At 38.0% G+C, this 26,404-nt stretch overlaps 1 protein-coding gene across 2 annotated transcripts in view; it reads left to right on the top strand.

Moving 5' to 3' along the window:
• GRIN3A (glutamate ionotropic receptor NMDA type subunit 3A) overlaps positions 1-26,404 on the top strand; it is a 150,195-nt gene that overhangs the window by 29,389 nt on the left and 94,402 nt on the right. For both annotated transcript variants that reach the window (XR_011432420.1, XM_023629774.2), the window contains exon 2: positions 17,622-18,226. Coding sequence is in view for 1 of the 2 variants with exons in the window: in XM_023629774.2 (XP_023485542.1) it covers positions 17,622-18,226 (605 nt within the window). In the remaining variant the exon portion in view is untranslated. The remainder of the gene's footprint in view (positions 1-17,621; positions 18,227-26,404) is intronic.

Genomic DNA, 26,404 nt, shown 5'->3' with positions numbered 1-26,404 from the left:
GACCTTATTGTTATAATTATGAATTGACTTGTAATGATTCTTGCCTTTCATTTTTTTGTGTGTGTCACCAGGCAGTAAAACACAGTGATTACAAGCATGGCTTCTAGAGACTGATTTTGAATCCCACTTTGGCTTCTTACCAGTTATGTGACCTTACTTTCTTCACCTGTAAAAAGGGCATGTTAGTAGTTTCTACATCATAAAGTTGCTGTAAGGATTAAATGAGTTAATAGTTGTAAAACACTTAGAATACTGCCTGGCACACAGTAAACATTCATCCAATAAGTGTTACCTATTATTATTTTTTATTTTTCTAATGTATTATTTTGTTAATATCTGCCTCCCCCTTAAGACTTTAAGCTCCACAAAGACAGAGTACATGTCTGTTTTGTTCATTCCCATTGCATTTCCAATATGTCACAGTGCCTGGCATATAGTAGCAATTCAACAAATATTTTATGAATAAAAATATATTTAAAATATATTGCCTAGAAACATGAGTTACTCTGGAAGTGACTCTGACCTCAAACACCAAAGGATTAAATTGGGCCTTTCTATAACGTTACATTAAGGTATTGAAAAGACCAGTCCTATTCTATCAGGAAATACTGTATGAGAATAGGAAACATGATTTGATCTGCAGATATCCAATTTTGCAGGAAAGAGATGCAAAATAATGAGTTATTTTTCTAATAGCTAAAATGTTTCGTCTTTTAAAGACAATAGCCAAAGCAGCAAGCTATTTGAATATGATGATAATGGTTTCTAACACTCAGTAAATACAGTCACTTGCCATTATTATGCTCTTTTTAAAGGAAGCCCTTTGGCTTGTGTTTAAACAAGAGAAAGCTAAAGACAGACCACAAAGGAGGTAAATGTTTAGATAAAGAAACTTACAGACCAAGACAGATCAAGATCAAGACAGAGATGGAGGTAGAGATAGGGGTGGAAGTGGAGGCAAAAGGAGCATCAGACCAGCTTTGGATGGAGACAGAGGAAGCACAGAAAGACCCCAAAATAATTCCCATGGGACAGTTTCTGAGAAACATCTTCTCAGTCAAAAAAAGAGGTTTTGAAGTTTTTGGTAGAAAGATAAATTTTAATATGTGATAGAGAGGCATCCTGAGTCAGTGAGTCAGTCAGCCAGCCATCAAATGCCTTAAACCTTATTCTAGGCCCAGATGATATAGTGAGGATCAAGTGTCTTGGCCCTCTAGAACATTTCTTTTTAGTAGTGAGTGAGAAAATATTCAACAAACTCATCCACAAATAAGTAGGACAATTTCTGTTACTGATGAGTGATCTGAAGAGGATAAAATTGTGTTCCATGAAGAAAATGATGGATCTGATGGAGGGTGGTTCAGAGGGGAGGCTGCTAATGTTAGGCTGAGAGCCTTGAAATCTGAGCTGAGGCCTGGATGTTGAGAAAGAATCAGCTATCTGTGGGAAAGAGTAATCCCACTTTGCATAAAAAAGGAAGGAGCAGGGGCCACCCAGTGGTGCAGCTGTTAAGTGCGCATGTTCTGCTTCGGCAGCCCGGGGTTCGGATCCGGGTGCGGGCATGGCACCGCTTGGCAAGCCATGCTGCGGTAGGCATCCCACACATAAAGTAGAGGAAGATGCCCATGGATGTTAGCTCAGGGCCAGTCTTCCTCAGCAAAAAGAGGAGGATTGGCAGCAGTTAGCTCAGGGCTAATCTTCCCCCAAAAAAAATTAAAAAGGAGGAGCAGCAGCAAGTACAATGTTTGAGCACAATGGCCTTGAAACCACATGGTGGAGAGGGTGAGCTTAGAGAGTAGGCAGAGCCAGATCATTTAGGGCATAGCGTGAAGAGCTTACATTTTGCTTCAGCTGCAGTAGGTAGCTTTGAAGTGTTTTAAGCAAAGGAATGATGTGGATTTGGATTTTTTAAAAGATCACTCTGCCTGTTGTGTATAGAACTGATTGCTGGACAGGCAGTGGTGGTGGCAGGGAGACTAGTCAGGAGGCTGTCATATTACTCCAGGTGACAGAGGGAGGCTTGCTCTAGAAGCAGTGAGATGATGAAAGAGATTGAATTCAGGAAATATTTTGGAGTGAATGGGACTTACTGATGGATTCAATGAGTGAGGTGAATTAAAAAAGGAATTGAAAGCTGATTTCCTATTTTTTTGGCCTGAGCAATTGTTCTGCTTGATGGTGCAATCATGGTGACTTGGGGAAGACTTTAAGGGAAGCGGATTTGGCAGGGGTGTCTCGAGTGGGGTTAAGAAGAAAGAATGCAATGAATCTCTTTGGATTTGTCAAGTTTCAGGTGCCTAACAGGAATCCAAAAGGAGATATCAAGAAGGCAGTCCAACATACAAGGTCCAGATTGGAGAAGAAAGTGTATGGGTGGCACTTAAATTTAGTATGCTGGAGTGTAGATAAGAAAAGGAGGCACAACAAATTTAGCAAAATGGTAGACTGAGAAGAATCAACTGGTGAGATAAGAAGAAAACAAGGCCTATGAGATTGAGAAGCCTAGAGGATGAAGTGTTTCAAGAGGGAGGGAACAACTGTATCAAACGGTATTTAGAGGTGAGCCACATGCAGCATGAAAATCGATCTTTGGTTTCAGCAATGTTTGGTCACTGATTGCTTTAGTAAAAGTTGTTATGGTAAATTCAAAAGTCTGATTGGATGAGAAAAATGGAAAGTAAGGAAGTGGAAGTTTTAAGAATCAATAGATCTTCAGACTTGTGCTGAAGAAAAGGAGTAAAATCTGGAATAGTAGCTGGAGGAGGAAAGTGGATGATATTAAGGATATTTGTAAGCGGATGGGAGAACCCAGAGGAAAGAGGGAAACTACTGAAGCAAATTCCAGAACAAGGTCATCGGGGAGGTGAGAGAGGAATGAAAAAACTCCCCATGATTTCTATAATTGAAAGTTTCCAAACACTTCAGGAACTAACTCTGGGCCCACCTCACTTCAACTCAGCAATCTGCATTTTGTTTCCTTGAGAAAGAGTAAATATCTTCACTCTTTCATCATATACACTATGTGGCAAACTAGACTAATTCAGAGCAAGGAGATGGAAGGGTTTATACTGTAGGTTAGCTGTCCACATTCCCTCTCGCCATCCTCCATGCCATGTATAGTTGCGTCAGAAGCCTGGTTACTTTCTTCTTTTATGCAAAATGCTAAGATACTTTCTGTTTGCCTCATAATAATAAGTGCATTATTTTAAGTTTTAAAATCTTAATAAAACATTTGTCATCTTCCTTTATCTGTCCTCTTCCTTTCCCTTAACATAGTTTTCTTTATTTACTGTCATTTCCATTTACTTTGGTAGAATACCATTCGAGTTGGTCACTGAGATTTCCAAGTCATTTCTCCAGTTCTATCATAGTACCTTAGATAATAGATAAGTAACGGAAAGGTTGCCTCAATATTGATTCCTCTGTATGTTGAATCATGTTTTAAAGGCATCAGTGTTGAACATTTAAACAAACTTGATTACAAATAATTTATAAAGCACAATAAATGTTTTCCCCACAACCATCTTCATTATAAAGAAAATGACTGACACATGAGTTTGCGCATTTCATGACTCACTTGTATTTCTAAACAGTGCCTCAGGCGCATATGAACCTGAGCAGTTCTGTCAATCCTCTCAGCACTCAGGTGCCACTTTTCTGATTGACGTCAGAGAAGATTTGTGTCATACGGGAGGATAAGATTTTATGGGAAAGCAGATAATAATTACTCTTGCCTCTAGAGAGAAACCGTATTGGTCAAATAGGAAAGAAAATGACTCATAAAAGACAGACTTATCTCAGCTAAAGGTCAGGCTTCTCTGTCTAAATCCGAACTATACATCACCATTTATTCATTCAACCAACAAATCTTCTCTGTGAGTCTCTTATTTTCTGGGCATTGTTACTAAGGATTTTACTATGAAAGACAACATCTCTAGCTCCCAGATAGTCCAGGGAGAGAGAGAGATGAGTAAACTAATGATGACTAGACTATGCAAGAAATAATTGGGGGATGTACAGAGTGTGGTGGGACAGCAGATCACAGAGGCAAGTAATACGACTTGAGGGTGAGGCAAGTCAAGAATGTTTAACTGGAAAAACAGAGCCTGAGCACCACCTTGCTGCAAAAAGAGAAGCGAAGAGTATTCTGGGCAGAGAAAAAGACCTACTCCTGGATGTGGAGGCAAGAGAGCTGGAGCACTTGGGAATTCCGAGTTTTTTGGAATGGCTTCCAAGATAAATGGAAACTAAGATATGTTTAGACAATTGAATAAACAGGACAAGTTGACACCACTATTGTGGTTCAAAGAAGAAAAGCATGAGGGCTAGAATACAAACAGCTGTAACAGTCTGCTCTGATGGATTTTGCGTAATCTTGAAAGGGAGGCAGGAAGTAGGATATCAGAACTCTCCAGGATCATCTAGGACACAAGAAGGAGAGAGAAAATCATCAATATTGTGAATGTAGCATTTTGAGATGCTGGACTGTGTGATAAAAGCTGGGTTATCAATTCTCTCTTTTTCTGGAAATAATAAAGACCTCTCAAGATCCCTGATTTCTTTATGGGTCTATGCTCCAAACTGACTTAGAAAACATAATGATAGTCTTTGGAGGTTTCCAGTTTTAAAGCCTAAAAACCTTTGGTATGATATGCAAGAGTTTCAAAGAAAATAATGCCAATAGAGGCTAAATAATGCTAACAGAATGAATATATATGGAGAGTAAATAATTCCAGAAAGAGATAATTCTAAGGCTCATGCAGTAAATCAGATGGAAGCCCGGATATTTGATTTTATTTTTTTTAGCACTAAAAATATTAGTAGTTAATGTTTCTGTACCCTCAAGACACCATGTGATTGTGTATGTTTGTCACAGTGGAGAAGAAAAATTAGTAAATTCATAAATCAGTGTACTCTTTATATGTTTCTTCTAAAAGGCAATTATTTGTGGTTTAAGGGCTACAGAGAGATATTAGAGTGTGCAAGTTTGGACTGAGCCTGAATCTTTCCCTTAAAATTCAGAAGATAAAATTAAACACAAGTAGATACTCATAAATATTAAAATTTAATCATATTCACTAAAGACCATAATAAAGACAGACGATCTCAATTAAACAAATTATTAACCTTCCTAACAAAAAGAGAAATGCCTTTAACTCACTCTTACTCCCTAACTCATGGCAATCCATAAACTGTACAGGAGGTTGGGTTAGGGGAGATTTAAGGTCCCTTCCAAACCAAATGATAAAGTTAGAAGAACACTAATTGTCTTTTGGTGGATCATTCAAACTTACTACTTCTGCCCTGATTACTACTGGCCTTGAATGTATATCGGCAATGACTTGACAAGTGAGTTCACAACAGGGCCAGAGACAATCCAAACCTTAAATTTGAAAACCAGCTAACTACGTCTTTTTTCATTTTGTGATCAGTGAGAATACTCACATAGACCATCCTGAAAGAACATAGACCTGTTCATTCAGGATTCATTGTCCTGGACCTGAGGTCACCAGAACTGCTTAAAGAATCTTTGTGTTTGATCACTAATTCATGAGAAAGTAGTGGCCAGAGACTTTAAGAATTAAATTCAACATTTCCAAAGCCTTCTTACTTTGAACCAAGATTTGAAATGTATGTAGAATTAATTATGCTAATATGTGCCTAGTAATGCAAGTGAAATAAAATGTCCTGGTAGCAAAGCTTAATCATAATTAGCAGATTACAAGTTTTGAAATAAGGTGCTAAAATGGATGTTTATTGAGATATTGTTAAATGGCATGCTAATACCATTTCTAGTGTTAAACTGGTCAATGTCAGGTAGCAAGCAATGAATGTGAGTCAATAAAATTTTTTTAAATTTCCAAGTAAAAGAAGAAGGCATTATGCAATTAAGCTGATTTTATAACCATGAAATTAATCTGGGGTGCTAAACCAGTATATATAGAAGCTATATTACATCGCAATTAGTTGAACCATGGTTTAAATGTACAAAACGTGTACTTGTATCAATTAAAAAAATGGCTTATGGAATTGAGAAAAAAAGTTTATGTCAACTGTGGTGTCATCTCTGGAGAGTATTTAAAAATAGAAATAGTCCAGCATTTAGCTGAGTTTTCATTCTTAGTGTAATAAAGCAAATTAGCATGTGACATAAGCCATCTCTTAATAATAGTTTCAAGCTGCATTGACATAAAGTAATCAAATTTCCATAGGAAATTTAACTTGCATGCTAGACAGTTTAATTATTTGGTGCACATTTCAATAGTTCCCATTATAAGAAAATATGTCAGAGTTTGTCACTGAGAGTGTCTATAACAATAGTTTGAATACCTCGATAAATTTTAATTATCTTCTAAATCATCCGCCTGCTGATGTGTATAAATGTGTAAGTTCATTCGAATATTACTAAATCTGGCCAAAACTTGGGTGGTGAAATAGGAACTAAAATCAGTCTGAAACCAACATCTGTATTCCAAAAGTTCTTAAAACATAACAAATAATCCTGTCCTTTGGAATATAAAGATGAAGAAGTTGGCTTAGAATTTGACAATTATATCTAACTTTAATATCCTACTCCAGAAATGCCTCCTTTACCTCTATGTAGGTAATTGATCCTGCCACCCCGTACTGTCCAGGAAACAGATCTGCAAATGCCTTGTGTCTTCTGTTTTTATAGTGCTCTCCACTTCATAGAGCACTTTCATCGCATAACGTCATGTTCTTGCATGGCCCTGGAGTAGTTGGTTGACTATTATTATTCTCTTGTCACAGTTAAAGAAATGGAAGTCAAGTTCCCCAGAACAGTCCTGATCTCAAATCCAGTCCACAGCCTCCTCAATACTGCTAAAGCTGATCCATTTTGCTGATGGGATGGTCTTGATGTATGTTCCTCTTATTTTAGTCAAAATTGTGACATGAGAGTTGTACTGTTTTTCTAGCTCAAAGTATATTAAAACGGCTGTAAGGAGTTGATGGTAGGCACACTGACACAACAAAAAGAGGTGGTAGATAACTGATGCTGTGGCAGGAAAGAGAAAATACACTTTTTTTTATTAAGATTATGATAGTTAACAACCTTATGAAGTTACAGTTGTACATTATTATTAGTCATGTTGTAGGTACACCACTTCACCCTTAGTGCCCTTCCCCCACCCCCCCTTTCCCCTGGTAACCACTGATCAGTTCTCTTTGTCTATATGTTAACTACCACCTATGAGTGGAGTCATACAGAGTTCGCCTGAGAAAATACACTTTCTAAAGAGTTTCAAGTATTCCCACATCATCATAAGCTCAGCTCTACCTGTTCTGGTCAACATGGAAACCAGCTGGCTCCATAGCCCTGTAGCCAGGCACAATGACTGGTGTTGACATCAGAATGCTGTGAGTCATCAGGGAAGGATCAATTATGCCAGCCCAAAGAAGCCTGCTAATTTTATTAACAATACCAATAATACTAATAGGATAACATTTACCCAGTACTTACTGCATGTCAGACATGTGATGAAGCCTCCCTGATTGTCAGATTCTGCCTTCTTCTAGCCTCCTCCCTTCCTGTTCATCCATGGTCCCTCAACCTCCACCAGGAAAGAAGGCTGTGAAGATATTTGCCACATAATCTAAAACTCAGAAACCAAATCACGATTCTTTTTAGTCTTGCTCAAACTTTGGGCTCTATTTCTTGTCACTGGTCTGCTGCTTTATCTCTAAACTATTCCTCAATTTGTGTCCTGGTACTGATTATAGTGTCCTGTAGATTTTAAAGTTCATGAAAGAAAAGACCATATTGGTCATATTCACTACTGTAGTCTCAGTAGTCAGCACCCAATGACTGGCACAAAATGGTCCTCAAAACAGCTATTCAATTGACGTTAAATAAACTGAATGCACTACAAGTCTAACCCGTATACTTCAGTTCTCTTGGTGTAACGTTCCTAATCTCATCAGCATCTTCATCATTATAAACTACCACTTACTCTTTACTATGTGCTGATGCATCATGTTATTTAATCCTCACAAACCTTGCAAGGCAGGTGGTATCATTTTCATTGCACAGAAATGGAAAATGAAGCTCCATGAGGCTAGGTGATTTTCACAAAATCTGTCACACAAGACTGGTAAATGGCAGCACCACAATTCAAACAAAGATCTGAGATACTCCAAATAGAGCCACCACATTCTCTCCTCTGGACTCTCCTGGGAATGGCAGTGACCTTCTGAACCCTAGACCAAAGTTTTGGACCTTGTTGTTCACTGATAGCCTTTCCTGATGTCAAATGCCCACATTTCGGATGACTACCTGTCCCTGTTTCACTCTTTCCTGAGTTGGGACATTATGCCTGAGCTGACTGCTCTTTTAAGCACCATATGACGATATATCTCTGTAGCCACATCCTTTTGATCAAAGCCCTCCCTCCCCCAAGTATACCAGTGACAGTTTTAAGCCCCAGGGGTTGCACCTGGGTGGGGTATATCTTGTGTGAGTGGGCTGGGAGAACAGGGCTCAGAGAATGAGTGGCAGCCAAAGGCTTTCAAGATTACCAGGGGTCAGGTGAGAGAAACAAAGGTTCATCCAGAACAAAAGGCAGAAGTGGGGTGAAATATAAATGATTGAGTTGAGAATCAATAATTAGCTAGAACTAGAATGGGAAAAAATGCATGATCAAAAGCCCAGTGCAGGAAGCTTGAGTGACTGCCACAAACCGACCTGCTATGCCCTGACTTACCTTTTTGGAAATCGGCCAGGGGTGAAGAAGGATTGAGTTGGTTCAAAGGGTACCATATGCTTGCTTCTGCTCTTTCTTCCTCCTGAAGACAGGCATCTCTATATTCATAGCCTGGCATATAATAGGCTTTCGACACATGTTTTGTTGGAGGAATAAATCAGCCACTTGTTTTTGAAGAGTGTTATGCATGCCAATACTTCCTCCTAAGACTTGGCCAGCTTACCAGTGTCTGCTCTATTCCAGAAGGTGAGACCAGCCTTCCCCATACTGCTGCAGTGAAATAGACTGCACCCAGCATGACTGGCAATATTATGCTGACTGCTCCATACATCCATAGTCCTACCTTGTGTAGCATTCATTGCATTTTATGTTATGTATTGTTTCATATATCACTCAAAAATCCTGAGGGATATGTCCCAAGGTCTTTGTTAATACTACCATACATAATGGTTGAACATTATTTTAGATTATAGTTTCGACTATGAAATTCAGTAGAATCTAAATGAAAAATTTTAGCGAGCTTTTCCAAACTTTCTTATTCTACCAATCACAAAACTGATGTTATTAATTATTCAACTGGCTTTCTTTGTCAAATTGTTGTTAATAAAGAAACACAAGTCTTATCATTTCACAGGAGTTGCTACACAGAGAGAATGAGTGAAGAAAATGGCTCAGAAGCCGTGTGCACATTGTGCAGCAGGCTAGGCCCCCCTCACTGGCTCCCATGTGCCAGCCACACAGGGCATGTCATTCTAACCCATCATGACAGATCTTAAAAGTGACTTGAAGGGCTGGCCCGGTAGCATATCAGTCAAGTTTGCCCACTCTGCTTTGGTGGTCTGAGGTTCGCAGGTTCAGATTCCGGGCACAGACCTACACACTGCTCATCAAGCCATGCTGCGGCCGTATCCCACATACGAAAAAATAGAGGAAGATTGGCACAGATCTTAGTGCAGTAACAATCTTCCTCAAGCAAAAAGAAGAAGATTGGCAACAGATGTTAGCTCAGGGCCAATCTTCCTCACCAAAAAAAACCACACACACACACACACACACACAAAAGTGACTCGACTCCATGGGCCTTTAGAATTACTTGCAAATAATTAGAATTATAAATATTAAATCCACAAATGTCAAGGCTCTATATCGCATGTTGTTCTTACCAAGTGGAAGGAGTAGTATAGAGTACTGACCAAAAGCACAGGCTTTCAAGTCCTACCAATTTGGGTTTTGGATCCAGGCTCTATTTCATAGTAGCTGTGCAACCTTGAGAAAATTACTCACTCTCTCTGAGCCTCATTTTCCTCATCTGTTAAAGGAGGCTAGTCATTGAACTCACCTCATGAGGCCATTGTGAGCATAAAATAAGACAATACGCATAAGGCGCTAGGGACATCCGTAGGTATTAGCTCTTCGCTTGTATTATTATTATTAGACTACAATTTCTGGGCAGGGACTATGCCTTATGTTTGCCTGAATCCCTAATACGACTGTAAAAACAGTTAATTTATTTAAAAACCTGGGCTTCTAAAGGAGTAGGCTTTGATTTTCAGAAAAAAAGACTTCTATATAATATAGGTCAAATGCGCTGTGAGAAAATGAGAAACAGCAAACCTGCAGGAGGTTCTCTTTGGCTGGGAGAAATGACTGCAGCCTAGAAAGCCGGTTCTGAGCCCCTTGAACATCTTTAGTAATCTGGCGACCTATGAAAGGAGAGGAATTTCATCTCTCTTAAAAGTAGCAGAAATACTGTGCTCACTTGAGTTTTCTGAGCTTTGGCCTAGAAGGTAAAACGAAATGGGTTTGCTTGCCCAGGAAAGAGCTGAGAGAATTTCATCTTTTCTCCACTCTTGAAGCAAACCTGGCTTCGTTACCTCTTTTCTTCTGTCAAGGGACTATCTCACAGTTCTGTTTTTGAAACTTTGACTGATCCAGAAAACAGCTGAATCTATGCTCTCAGGAAGAGCAAAGATTGACGGGGGATCTCCAGCAGTTGGCACCGAAAATTTCTTAGCTTGTGAAGTCTCACTGGAACTAGTTACCAAAGAAAGAAGCATTTTTTTTGAGGGGAGAGGGGAGGTCTTCTGCTGTAAACATATCTCTCAAATGAACAGCCTCTCCCAGGCTGAGATACAGTAGCTGTTTTCCTCCTAAGGAGTTGGGGTAATCGGCATTTGTAAAAGCCATCTATTACAGAGACCATTGTGTGAAAACCAACAAGAGAAAGAAAAAAGAGCAATAGCAAAGAAAAAAATTGTATTGCAATCACTTTAGCAAGCATTTCCAACCTGATAGCTTAACTCTAAGCAAACTGTAACAGCTACCACATCCCGGCCCTCACTCTGTGCCAGGCACTTTCTATGCATTATCACATTCTCATATTTAATTCTCAAAATGAATCTGTAAGGTAAGAGGTAGTATTATCCTCATTTTAGAGATGAGGAATTTACAATTCAGAAATGCCAGTTGACTTGTCGAAGGCCACATGGCTCATAAACGATGGGGTCAGAATTGAAGCACATGTTGTCCCGACTATGAAGCACTGACCGCTATACTCACTGATGCAAGCTCCGTGAGCAGAGGAGTCGAAAGAAAGATTTCTTGGACGCTCAAGCTCTGGTAGTAGTGCTCCTTTATTCAGAGAATGGCATGGGGACAGGACCCACGGGCAGTGAAGGGCTGCAATGTTTTGAGGGTTAGGGCTAAATTTATAAGGCTTGGGTACGTGACTTATTTTTACTAGATAAAAGAAAGATGACGTAAAAAGTGATTAAAATGGTATGAGTGCAGATGGGGTCTGGTTATTGTGTGGTCGTATAGCTTTAGATATGAATCAGGTCATATAGATCGTCATGTAGGCCAGGATGCCTTGGGCTTCTCTCCCTGGGGCAGCCTTGATCCACATCATTACTGCCTCTCAGAAAAGGAGAGAAACCTCAGCTGGCTTACCTTATCGACAGCAAGGACGGCTTAGGACTGAAGCAAGAACATTGGAGACGCTATAAAGGAGGAAAATGAACAATCAGAGGGAATATAGAAGGAGGCGATGGCTCCAACCATTTACCTGGGACTAGAAAGATAGTACCTAGTCGAAGAAGAATGGATGGTCAAAATGAGACCACCGGTTTAGTTAAATGTGTATATTTTTATAAACCATTATATATGTTTACTTATATATAGTGATCAATTATTTTTATATACATTCCTTATTTTTTTCTAAAGACCTAAATTAGAGAGTGCTTGTACAGTGCACGTACTTATATCCACCTATCCTACTAATCATAATTATTAAACTTTTCCTGGGATATTCTTCCCCCTTTCCCAGTCTCGCCACACCCTATTATATTTATGGTCATTTCCACAATTTATAATGATGTTAAATGTTTGTCCATTTACTGTAATCGTGTCTTCTACTTTCAAACATCTGGAGTGGGGTTCAGAAATGCATCCTTTGCTGTTTCTAGTGGGTCCAGCTGACAGCAGAAAAATCTAGGATGGCATGAAAGACTCACTGGGTATTTTCTGACTTTTACGAAGTTACCTGCTTCTTTTCTTTAAGAAAGAAAAAATAGCAATTTCTATCACTTTCAGCACTTAAGTATTAAATATGAAATTAAAAAAAAGATATTGTCTATCTCTCACCCACTATACAGGCAAGAGGAAATTTTTTGCAGAGAGCATAGCTCACAGAAGGAGCTTAAAATTATTTTTCTTGATTGAATGAGTACTCAGTCAAGGATTCTATTTCTCGGTTGATTAGCAAGTGTTCTTTATATTTTATGAACATCAACTCTTTGTCTATCAGATTTATTGCAAATATTCTCTTCTTTCTCATGTTCCTTTACCTTTTTGTTTATGGTAGATGTTTAATGCTAGAAATATTGTATATTGTATTATTTAGTTTAATGTTTTTCTCTTTATCATTGTGATTTCTGAGACATTTACCTGTTTGGTCTATCTTTTAAGGATTTGACATTGTACTTTTAATTCTTAAATAGTCTGGAATTTATTTTTTATTTATTTGTTTATTTTTGCTGCAGAAGATTTGCCCTGAGCTAACACCTGTTACCAATCTTCTTCTTTTTGCTTGAGGAAGATTGTCCCTGAGCTAACATCTGTGCCAATCTTCCTCTACTTTGTATTATGGGCTGCTGACAAGTGGTATAGGTCCACTCCTGGGAACCAAACCCAGGCCACCGAAGCAGAGTGCACCACACTCAACCAGAAGGCCATGGGGATTTATTTTTAATATATGGTGGAATTAGGTACTTAAGTGATAGCATTTTTCCAAATAATCTATTTTCTCAACTCCTAATCTCATATGTTTCTTCCAAATTCCTTTATAATTTTCAAAATATAATATATTAATATATAGTAAATCAATGTACTTCCTTAAATACATCAATATCTGTTTTATTTATTTACCTGTTAATCCTTTTTTTAGCACTTCCCTGTTTTAATTATTATTATTTTATAAAAATTGCATTTTCTGATGTGTTCAAATATCTTTTAAGGCAACACCTCTCTGTCATTTTTCTTTTTCCAAATTTTTTTTTACCATTCTTGACTGATTTTTCGTTCTGTGGAATTTTAATATTTTATGAGTTACAAATCCACTATGATCCACGGCAGGTGAAGCAGTCTTCCCTTTCACCACTGACTGATTCTCTGACACTTTCACAATTCTCTGACACTAGCAACTGCATTGCCGCTGGGCAACTCCCCTGTCCCCTCAGCTCTGCACTTGACTTGTTGAGATTTCATTCCATGAGTACATTTCAGCATGGCCGTTGCTTACCCACACTTCATGCCCTATGCTTTTGGGAATTTCAGCCTCTAAAATAATGCAGCAGCAGATTTTGATGGTAATAAAACCCTAAAAATCAATGGAGTGGAGTGGCATGTCATATTAGGTAGAAATAAAAATTCAATTCAAAGTATAGGAAAATTACATTTGAAAATCCCTTAAATTATCTATTTAGTTTGGCATATATGGTTTTGTGTAAACAACAGTGTGTAATAATATGCATATATAACAGTACACAGTAGTGTATATATAATATGTCACGTATAATAAAGAGTACACTCACTTAGGGGAGGGAATTAGAATTATCAGTACTATTTAACTTCATATTTTCTCTCCCCCTACCTTCCTCTACTGAGCCTGTTTATTTTAATTTGTATAAATTAAATGCACTTATGAGGCAGTTTCACTCTCTCTGAGTGGTAAAGAGAGGCTTCCTAATTCTTGGGTTGTGCTGCTATTGGATCTCCGATTTAAGGGGTAAATAATGTGGAAATTATGTTAGAAAAAATTTATACCTTCTTTCAGACCATGAGTTTGCTCTTTTGCAAACAGCAAAATATATAAGACGTAGATTTTGAGTCTCAATTTGGTTCAATAGGTCTTGTTTAATTGTTGTCCCAGATTTTGATAAAAGTTTTATTATCAGACTTGAATTTTAGTGTTAAAAGTTTTCGTATCTTTGTGTGTGCATGTGTGTGTACTTTTATCATTATATGCAGAGAAATTGGAGATGCTGCATCCTAGGCTGCTAGATAAATATAGCACTAGATGCTTCTAAACTATCGTTTCATAAATATTTGTTTGAAGAATTGTGTTCCTTAAGTTTGTGAAACAATTAACTTCAACATCTGGAATTTCTTAATAGAATTGTTTGTAGGGGTGAATGTGATTATATGGATTAATCACTATCTATGGGGACAAGGGTCTTCATTTTACTCACATGTCACTCTCTCTACCAAATATGTTTGTTTCTATGGTGCTAAATGCTCAATTTGATTAGCTAATTTCACTTCCCTATCTAGCAAGAGGAGAACATTTTCATCCTTGCCTCCATTAGAGCTTGTTCCTCACACACCAATTTAGTGAGTCCCTCTGTAGGAAATATATGAATGAGCTTTTGTTCCAACCGGAGGCAAAATATTAGGTCTTGAAGCTCTGCTGGAAACGGTCTTCTTCTCAGTCTTTCAGTGGAGAGATTATAATCAGAGCCCAGGACTTGAGGTGAATAAAAGAAAATTCCGTTTGACAAATACTATGTTTGGTTAACTAAGAATTGTGCTGACGAGATGGTTGAGATACGGTCCTAGTCCTAAAGAAGCTTCCAGTCTGGTGTGGTAGATAGACAACAATATAGCTCCACTACGGTGTGAAGAGCTCTGTAATAGAGTGATGAACAAAATGCCACCATGACACAGACATGAGATGATTAATCCTGCTTGGTCAGCAGTCCGAGGAACAGTCAAACAAACAAGAACCCAATTCACCATGGCAGGAAGTCAATGGGGCAAAAATATCGTGGGGAAAAAAGCAGCAGCAGCAGCAGAAACAGTAGTAAATACTACATAAACTAGTTTCCGGAAATCTGCATGTAAGAGCTGAGTTTTGAAGGATAAATATGAATACAGGCAAATACATTCCCAGGTAGAGAGATCAGCATATCAGATTTGTGAGGTGTGAAAATGCTTGCTCTGATAAGAGAAAAACAAAATATCCAGTACGACTTGTCTTGGTGAGCATATTTGGAGTGTTGGAGGTGAAATTAAAGACTAGGAATGGCTTCCCAAGCAGTACTGTTTATTTTGAAATTTTTGCTATGGGTGATTCAGAGGTTCTGGTGCAGAAGAAAGATATGGTCATATTTATGTTTTAGAAGGAAAACTGGCAACAGAACAGGGAGCTGAGGCCAAGAAGGCAGTTGGGAATAATTTGTTCCTCCCAGCTATATGTAGAACTCGCCTTCCATTCTGGAAGAGGGTTAAGGCAGAGGAGGAAATAAAAAGGAAGAAAGGAAGGAAGAAAGCTAAAAAAGGAGGACAGAAGAACTCTCTGGAGCAATTTATATTAATCAATAGTTGGAAAGAGGCAGTGAAGCTCCATTCCTCTTACCTCAAGAATCTTGCTTGGCATCTCAAGCCTGGAAAACAGGAACTACTTGCTGGATATTGTCTCCTAGTTTTTTGACATCTTTCTCTCTTTTGCCTCTCACATCTGATCTTGCCAAAAAATTTTAATTTAAAAAAAAACTTTTCTCCTATGGTGATCCAAAAAAAAATACCTTTTCTCATCGCCCTTCCTACCCTTACCAACACTGGCTTCCAGCTTAAACCTTTAGCACCTAATCAAGATCCTGGAAGCCTTATTTTCCCTCTCCTTGGTGAATGCTGCCCATAGATGATCCTCCAAAAGCTCTGCTTTTATCATTACAAGCCCTACTCAATAGCTTAATTTGGAAGGACAGAAGTCACACTCTCAGAATAAATTTTAAAACTCCATCCTACCTACCGCCATGATTGCTCTCATTTACTGCCTTTTGTCATAGTTTTTCTCCCAAAAATCTCTTTGGAATCCTCACTCCTTATTCTACACATATCAGAATGCTTTCAAAGAATTCAAAGTTCAGCTCAAATTCTATTTCTTGTTACACGTTTTTTGGCGTGCAAGGGGAGGCCACACTTCTTTCCTTTAGCACAAGGACTTGAAACTTTACTGAGAAAGTCCTCCTCATTTCTCTGCTTACGTTATTGACCTGAATGTTTAGCAAGTTCTCAAAAATAGTCCAATAGTCTACTAGTTCCCAATGGGAACATATTTAGTTCAATTCGGCCAATATTTATTGTGCACTTAACATGTGTAAGGCTTTTTGCTAAACACTCTCAGGGTGTCAATATTAAAGGATAAATATATCAAATGTCTGTACTTGGGAAGAACAGTCAATAAATTCATTCATTGGAGGACTATTTCCACTTCACCTATATGATTAATAATTTACGATTTTTCTAATAAGATAATCTTTCTTCATTGAGTTGGTGAGTTCTATAAGTAGATGAAATTGTGATGGAAGTTACATAAATGTGTTTAAATGGCACACATTTCACAGCAAGAATCCAGTGTCAATAGATACAAAATGTAATCAGGCCTTCAATATTGGACTCAACACTTAATTTTAATGTATATATTGTTAATTATTCCATGTATCCTGGTCTGTTCAAGCTGCTACAGCACAGACTGGGTAGCTTGTAAACAACAGAAATTTGTTTCTCACAGTTCTGGAGGCTGGAAGTCCAAGGCTGGGTGCCCGCATGGTTGGGGCGGGCCCTCTTCCAGCTCGCAGACTGCCATCTTCTCACTGTGTCCTCACGTGGAAGAAGGGGCAAGGAAGCTCTATCAAGCCTCTCAGGCATTAATCTCATTCATGAGGGTTCTGCCCTCAGCACCTAATCACTTCCCAAAGACCCCACCTCCTCGTGCCATCACGGTGAGCATTAGGATTTCAACATATGAATTTTGGGGGAACACAAACATTCAGACCATAGCACCACAAATATTAGATGAAATGCCTTCCTCAGGGGCTGGAAGTTTAGGAAACTATTATGCATGCACTTTCCACACCAGCCTTATACAAGTACCTGCACTGTTTTAAGATTTCTCTGCTATTAGTTTTAAAGGAAAGCAAAAATAATTTCTTTCAATTATTTTACCTGAGGAGAAAATTTAATAAAGGAGTTAATAACAGTGATAGTTATAAGCGGGATGTATAAAGGGGACTGTCTGTAAGGAAGTATCCTGATAAAATCTTAACCCGATAAAAATTTAAGACCAAATGTATGGTTATGTCACGCCTAGATTTACATCAAGAACCATCTGTCCTCTGGTACTCTTAGCAAAAATTATAGGGAAATCAGTTGTAGGGAATCAATAATTCTATTAGACAGGAAACATGGCTTTCCAAATTATGAGAGTTTTATCCCAGAAGCATTTGAATATCACAGGGAAAAATAAAGGATTAAGCCTCATAAGAAAGCAAAAGTACCCTATGTTATAATCTTTGGCCAATGCTTTCTAATTCTTCTTTTTCATATCTTTAAATACAGAATCCCCTTCACCTACAACTGAGTTTAGAAAATTCATTAAGTTCTGATGCTGATGTCACTGTCTCAATCCTGACCATGAACAACTGGTACAATTTTAGCTTGTTGCTGTGCCAGGAAGACTGGAACATCACTGACTTTCTCCTCCTTACCCAGAATAATTCCAAGTTCCACCTCGGGTCTATCATCAACATCACCACCGACCTCTCCTCCACTGAGGACCTCTTGAGCTTCCTGCAGGTCCAGCTTGAGAGCATTAAGAACAGTACCCCCACAGTTGTGATGTTTGGCTGCGACATGGAAAGTATCCGGCGGATTTTCGAAATTACCACCCAGTTTGGGCTAACGCCCCCTGAGCTTCCCTGGGTGCTGGGGGATTCCCAGAATGTTGAGGAACTAAGGACAGAAGGTCTGCCCTTAGGGCTCATTGCTCATGGAAAAACAACACAGTCTGTCTTTGAATACTATGTACAAGATGCCATGGAACTGGTCGCAAGAGCTGTAGCTACAGCCACCATGATCCAGCCAGAACTTGCTCTCATTCCCAGCACAATGAACTGCATGGATGTGGAAGCTGCAAATCTCACTTCAGGACAATATTTATCAAGGTAGGATGTAAAGCCTGGGTTATCACCATTGATAGGGTTGTGACAAGATGTAAAATTTCCCTCTCTATCCCCTTTGCAGAAATGTTGACTCTGAGTAGCTTTAAACGCTAATAATATTTCTGAAAGGTTTTCTGGTTACACAAGGCTAGTATTTCTTGACCTGTCATTTGGAATTTGATCTATACACTTGTAAGCACAAGTGTATAATCCTGCTTTTAAACCCTGGCTTAGTCCTGTCCTAGCTGTGTGTTCTTAGCAAGTTACTTAAAACTTCTGAGCTTCAGTGTTCTAATTAGTAAACTAGGATAATATTGAATATCTTAATATATTATAATAAAGATACCATGAAATTATATATGAAAAGTACGTAACACTGTATTCAGCGCATAGTAGATACACAATAGAAGTTTCTATCCCTGCCCACTCTTTCCCATATCAACAGACTTGGACAAATCTCTCTAAATCCACACAGAGAAAAAATTTAGTCAAGCAGGAAATAGACTTTTCTTTCTCCTCCCAGGCCTTAATGCCTAAGGCAGTGTAGAGTGGTGGTCAAAGGCATAGACCTGGAGCCAGGCTTTCTGAGCTTGAATTTTATCTCTGTCACTTACTACTTGTGTGACTTGGTCAAGTTACCTAACTTCTCTGAGCCTTAGTTTCCTATTTCCTATATCCATTTATGCAAAATAGATGCAACAGTAGATCCTACTATCCATGGAGTTGTTGTGAAGATAGGTAGATAGACAGATAGAACTAAGAGTTCCACAAGAGTATTATATATATATAATATATATATATATATATATTATATATATATTTTCTTTTTTTAATTAGGTACCTTTCTCTCCAGTTCCCCAGTCTGGTTCAGAAGCTAGAATGGAAAAAGCTCATTTAAATGAAAAAATAGCCCACCATGTAAAAATGGTTTTCACAATCTCTGGAAATATCCTTAAAAGATATTTTATGTATTTATTTTATATACTTTATAGGGAGGGGGCTAGATTTTTTTCTGAAAAGGGCCACCTACAGTCAGAGTGGCCAAATCAGAGAATTATTGTTGTTTCAGAGGTGAAGGCTTGGCTAAAGGCCTGTCCCATTTTTAGGTAGTCCTTTTGGAGCAGAGACATCTGACAAGACAACCTCATCATGTCTTGCCTTTTAGAAAGACATGAATATTGATGAATGCTCAGAAGGTCCTAAGCATTTTACATCCAATTTTACACACACAGATCGAGCATCTACTGTGTGGAAGACAGCATGCCGAATGCCATACATTTGGCCAATTAGAAGCACAGCCTACACATTCCCTAAAGAATGTTGTTAATAAAATAAAATAATTCAAAATTCATTTATTAGGAATCTATTAATGAAAAAATTGGATGTCCTATCATCATTTGAACTTTCCATTTCTCACATTTTGTATTTGAATTTCCTCAAGATTAAAGTCTATGCATATTTTATTTTACAACCGCTATCCAGATTCAATCTACAGTCTTTGAACTAACACATAATTGAGGCTCAGGATTTTATCTGGGAGAAGAAACATTCTCTTTCATCACAAAAATATAAGCAAAGCCTTTATTTATATTCATTATTTTGGAAGGACAATCATAAACATCAGACAGGAAAACCACTTTTGAAAACGACATTAAATTATTTAGCATCTTTCTGTCTCATGCACAATGGAGAGCACAAGAAAAACGATTCTGTTTGGATCTTAAACATGTTTAGAAGCTACAGGGAGAAATATTTGTTGAGTTGGCTTGTATATACCTTAAGGGTTCATTTTATCAAAATCAAACTGGTCTTTGTCTCCTCAAAATTTAGTTTATATTAAAGTTATGTGCATCCATCAACAAGTATCCCATGGCACTTTGTACATAAAATTATATGATAGTACTTAGCCCATTCCATCATCTTTATTTGTCTATGTGTCTGACTTCTAAGCTAAAATATAAATTCTATTAAATGGAGACACTGTTATCTAGCCTAGTTTAATGCCTAGCATATAACAGCCACTTAATAGACATTTATTTAAATTGACACAGAAAGAAGGAATGGAAATTTTATATTATATTTACATCCTACACCATCTGTTGCTACAGAAGAAAAATGAGTGGCTGACAGATAAATTAAATTTTATCTAAATTAAAAACATAGGGGTTTTCTACTTACCTAGATACCATCTGGTTTTCTTCTTTTCCTTTTTTTCTTTTCTTTTTTTTTTTTTTTTGATAGAATGTTAGGTTAGTGGATAACCTTTGCCCTTGTGACTATTTCCACATGTTTATTCCAAAAACTCTGAAAGTTATAAAAGAAAAATGTGAGGTTTGGACCCGGGCACCAATTCACAATGTATAAGGGTCAGTGGATGTGTTTGAGAATGAACTCAAAGAATTTCAGGAAATATGCCTAGGACTTCATAAACTCCCTGAGGAATACAGTAAAAGAGAAAGTTTCAAAGTGTTCAGGAAAGGGTCGAGGGAAGTGGGCAAATCCCTGGAAGGAGTCTTTATAATGAATAGCTGAAAAACTGCCATAAGCCATAAAACATCTGTGGATTTCTCATCATCCTTATTTATTTTGTTGAATACAGTCTTTTAGAAAGTGCGTTATTCTCAGTCCATAAGTCACATCTGCATACAGTAATTTTCTTAATCGTTTCTAAATTTTGTGAAGCTGACCCCACTTCCTCACTGCAAAATGAAAGTCATGAGGATAATGAGCCATGAATAGCGAGTGTCAGAGTTTTGCAAGCTTTCATTTCTCACACAGTCATTTTCGGTTTGGGCTGACAGAATTGTTAACATTTTTAAATGTTAACGAAATCACCAAAAACATAGCTTTTTCAGCATAAGCTTTTAGACTAGAAAAATAATTTCTTATGGCAGACTACACAGACGTAATTACAGGCATAATGGATTTTATTCTTTCTAGGTCCCCACATGCCAAATCAAATGTCCATCATAGCTAAAAGTAGCCAAAACCATTTGGGGGCCAAGTTCATAGCGTGATCTTTAACAATTTATTTGCAAGTTGCTTTATTAAATGTTAATTATTTGAAGCAATGATATCTGATACATTATTTGGTAATAACTCCGTAAATACGTATGTATGGGGGCTTTTGTGCAGCCAATGATTACTTATTGAACTAAGGTGAGATAGATAAAGTGAAAACTTGTATCTTGCATTTTGTAGCTGACAGCCTAGTGCACAAGGTTGAGAAGTAAGTAAATGCTTATAAAACAAATGAATATATGATTCTTAAAAATAGAGATATGTTCAGATACATAGCAGAGAAAATAATTAACTCTTCTCAGAGACTTGGTGATGAAAGAGAAACACTGGAATTGGATCTTGACAAATGAATAGGAATTTTCTGAGTTGGATCAAATTCACAGGCACAGGAAACGGTATTTGCAAGTTCACCAAGACCTGAAAGAGAAATTTTGTACAATTGAAGCATACATTGCATATGAAGTGGATTTGACATATTCTGGAAAAGCTGTTAATTTGCTAGCATGCAGCACAGTGCTTTTATACCAAGCTAAGGAATTTGTATTTTATATGCATACTGAATGTCACTTGAATGGCAGAACATTAGCCATGACATATTTGTAAAATCATAATCCTGTAACAAATTAACCAAATTAAGTAATATAGTGTAAAAGTCTTAAAAGTAATTTTTAAAACCATTAGAATATAAAGATTGTTTTTATTTCTCAAAATTGGTTTTAGCCTTGCCCACATTTACTCCCTTATTGCATTCTAAGCACTGGACTCTGGTGAAAGCGAATAAGAGTTTGAGGATTTACCTGCTGTTCCTAGGGTTAGAATTTGCCCATGCTTCTCTGAAAGCTAATCATTGATTCTTCCTGGAGGAAGAGATCCCTGGCTTACTCACCGGCTGGTCAAAGGCAGTTATCCTTTCTTTAAGAATTCCAGGAGTTTAGACTCTGATAAACACCTTGTTCCCCTTGGCCTAAGAAGTCCTTGACCCTTTGGCTAGTTAATCATAGTCCTGATAGTTATTCTAGCTTCTAAGCAGGCTATGGAATCTTGCCTTCTTCTTTAAACAGCTTCTGCAGTTCAGTTCTGTATCAAGTAGGCAGTGATTAATTTGTTTATTCATTCACAAACATTTGTTGAAGCTTACTAGGCTTCACCAGGTCCTTGGTCCTTGGCTAATGCTGGAGACAAAAAGAATAGAGGACAAGGCATCGGCCCAGTGGCACAGTGGTTGAGTTCGCACATTCTTCTTCAGCAGCCCAGGGTTCACTGGTTCGGATCTTGGGTGCAGACCTAGCACCACTTGTTAAGCCATGCTGTGGCAGGCATTCCACATATGAAGTAGAGGAAGATGGGCACGGATGTTAGCTCAGGGCCAGTCTTCCTCAGCAAAAAGAGGAGGATTGGTGGCAGATGTTAGCTCAGGGCTAATATTCCTCAAAAAGAAAAGAAATAGAAGACAAGGGCCCTGCTCTCTGGAAGCTTACAACTTCCTTCTTCTGTTCTCTCACCAAGAGAGGGTATGCTCCTCTAATTATCCATATTTTTTATGCATTTTGTTTGACCTAACTGTTTGGTTATCATTCTTCATTGAGATAACACCCACGCTAGTAATGATTATCCTCTGGCATTAGCTGGCATTGTTAGGCAGCCCCCTCAGTTGTCTTTGAAGAACGGCCCACCATGCTAGAGATTCTTTCTCCTCCAAGCTATGTTCATCTTTACGCTTACGTGGTCAAGCAATATCAAGATTCTCTGGTCTTTCATTAATAGTAAATATTGCTTTATTTATTGATTCTGCACATATTATTTAGAACCTACTATGTGCCGAGTATTGTGAGGTACTAGGAAGCTTCAGGAAAAAAGACTAAAACAAATATCCATTCAAAAATCCCAAGGTATAAATTGATGACGGTCCCCATTTCATTCCTGGATATTAGAAGAGTTTCAGAAGAACTTGAGGCTGCATGATATGATTCTAATGTGGGGTATTCTCATCCACCTTTACAAAAATTTACTGGCATTGTGACCAAGGCAAAGTTATTCAATCTCTTGAAACTCCAATTTCCTTAACTATAAGGATTCCTACTTGCAAAGTTAAGTGGTATGCCTAAGGTCATTCAGCTAGCACTTTATAGGGGAAGATTTAAATCAGTTCATTTAAATTCAAGTTCCAGGAGCTTTCAGAATTAAAATAAACTTTTCTTAATTGGGATCCCGTTACTTTGTAATTCATATTCCTTTAGCCAAAAGCTATAAATCAGGAGGCATGATTACCCTTGTATAAGCATTCTCGTCCTAAGGACCTCTATGGAGCCAAACTAGTCAGCCTGTATGTTTCAACATGTACTTAAAAGAAATGTAGTTGCATTGACCATGGAAGCCAGTGGTGGGATGCTGGTAACACTGGTTTTTTGGATTCCCCAAGGAGAACCTGTTGCTGTGGGTGACCTAGTGTGTTCAGCTGTTACTCCTAGGTTAACTTTCTCTGCTAGGGTTGCCAAGAAGTTAGTACTTTCAGAAAACACATGCCTTGGTGTCAAGAATCTTAAAGACCAACATTTAAGGTCTGTGTTTCCAGATGTTTCCAATAGGAAACTGGACTAATTTGGCTGAAATCCTTTGAATTTGCCCCTTCTTCAATGTCACTTAGGTCATGTGAAGAGCTGAGTCTGAAATTTTCTCTAAGTCATGAGAGCTTCAAATAAGGAACACTGAAAAATATGTATTCCCTCAGGACCCTATTTTGAATACAGCTTAAATTTGCTTAATCCTGCATCTAACAGGTTTTAAACTATGGAATTTTTCCAAATTAGGAAAGTTTCCAAGCTTTTATTTGCCTGAGAGAAAATTGTCTTCTTCGTTGACATTTTTTACTTTGTTTGCATCTACTATAAAATTTGGAAACATTTTAAAAAGAGGTATGAAGATAGGGCAATACTGCAGCCCTCTTCTGAATTCTAGATCTCTCTCTCTCGGGGCCACTTCAACTTCCAGACCCAGTAACCCTTCGGATGGATGTTAGACTGGTAAATGCTGCATATTGTCCCATTGCCAGGGCCATGCTAAAGGAAAGGATATCAGAACCTGGACTAGTGCTGGAGCCAGATCTAGAGAGCTAGAATGAAGGAATTTGGGCTATTACAGGAAGCAACCAGGAGCAGTCCAAAGGATGGATGCAGACAATAACTGTGGAGAAGAGTCAAGGGTCATGCCAAAAAGCGAAGGGAAAGGAAAACAACTTAAGGGTATGGAATAGATCTAACTACCATGTTGGAAAAAAACACACAGAGAAAAAGGTGCCAGCTTGCCAGTTGTGCCACATGAAAGCAGGAAAAGAGAGTGCTATAGCCATGTGTCCAGTTTCTTGATGTAGTGACCCCCTCACACACACACCAATTGTAACACAGCCAAAATTGTATATTAAAATGACCCAATTCCATACATTAGTATTTTTCTCCTCTTGGGAAAAAAGTCAAGAAGAACAAGAGCTCTCCTTCCACATTACAGTTTCACTTGTAAGTAACTGAATTTTGCAGATATTGGCAAAACATAGACCCAATGATTCATATGTGTGTACATATGCACATTTAATATGTGATTAAATTGCTGTTGTCCATTCACCGATAGAAATCTATTTTAAAAGATGAGCTGTGTGAGCTGTTTTAAGAGATGATGCAATCAAGGACTAAAATGTGTGGGGCCCTATACTCTGAAGGTTGAAATTTAGCAATTTCCAATTCCTATTAAGTTCCTTATCATCAGGTTTCTCATTGAATTAATTTCTGGTTTTGATACTATCCATTATTCAGGGGAAAAATGTATTGGAATTTTAATGCTTTGAACAGTCCATAGATTGCAAATGCAAATACTTCCTGGTTGATCAAGCTCATTCTTCTGGCAAAGTGGTGAAGAGCTCTTTAAGAGATATATGTTTGATTTGAACAGAAGGCATGTGTTTAATTGCGTTTACCAAACATTGCTGAGGAGTTACGCTGGCCAGATGCCATGTTGTGCCTAAGATTCAAAGATGACTCCGTACTATAGGTGCTTAGATGAACACTGACATCTCTTTCAGCTTGACACCCTGCAGTGTTATGAAGCACGGAAGTGGGAAAGGGAAGATTTGTTCATTCCTAACAGCAACTCTGTAGAAGAAACTGCTCTCAGAATGTGGAGAATGTCAAAATCCGTGACTTGTAAGACTTAACAGTCTAAAAAGTCAAAGATGAGTTAATCAGCTGCCACATACTTATCCTTTAGGGTTACTAAGGAGGATTTAGCGAAGACAGTTAAGGAGTCATTTTACGTGTAGCTCAAGAAATCATCTATATTTAATGCTTAATTTGGAGAGCTGCCTCAGGTATGGAGAACAAAATCAAAGCAATGTCCTCTGACAGAATTGGACCATGGGTAAGCTTTGTGGCTAAGGTGGCAAATTCATGTTATCATGAAAGGGAGGCAGACACGACAGGGTCTGTTTCAGTGAAAGAGACCAAATGAGTAACAACTGGCCATACAAATAGACAAAGATTCTCCAGGATGATAAAAAAAAAAAAGAGAGAGAGAGAGAGAGATGGTAAAAGAGACATTGAAAAATATAAAAGGAAGTAAAATGGATTTCAGAGGGTAGTGGGAGGGGGCCTAGAGGGGCAACTACAAAAAAAAAATAGTTAAATTAAGTAGAGACAGTCAAGAGCTGATTTTAGACAAGATCTCTTCTGAACAGGATGAAATATTGGCAATTCCTTTGTACAAAGTCCACCAAAAGGAAAAGAGGAGAAAATTCAGAAAAATAAAATGAGAGAAAGAACATTAAAAGAATGATGAGATAACCAAAGATTAATCCACATGTCCAAAACTGTAAGGATACTGGAGGAAGGGGAAATAGTCTAGAGCCTGAGGAAGAGACACAAAATGAGAATCACTTAGGGAATGAGAAGAATTAGGGAAAAGTCTTGAAAAGTAGTAAATATCACACACGTATTAAAATACAAACATAAAATATAAATAGTTAATAATTCAGACAACTGGAGATCTACAGAGGTTGTGAAAGATCAGAATTGGGTGTAAGTTTTCTAAAAGACATAAGACTATTCAAAGAGAGAGAGTTTGGGGCTCTTCAATGATAAAGAGCAGAAAAAAGCTATATAAGTCTAAGCTTGTGAC

The sequence above is a fragment of the Equus caballus genome, chromosome 25 (genome assembly GCF_041296265.1).
Source record: "Equus caballus isolate H_3958 breed thoroughbred chromosome 25, TB-T2T, whole genome shotgun sequence".
NCBI classification, from domain to species: Eukaryota; Metazoa; Chordata; class Mammalia; order Perissodactyla; family Equidae; genus Equus; species Equus caballus.
This window is presented reverse-complemented; position numbering and strand designations above follow the sequence as displayed.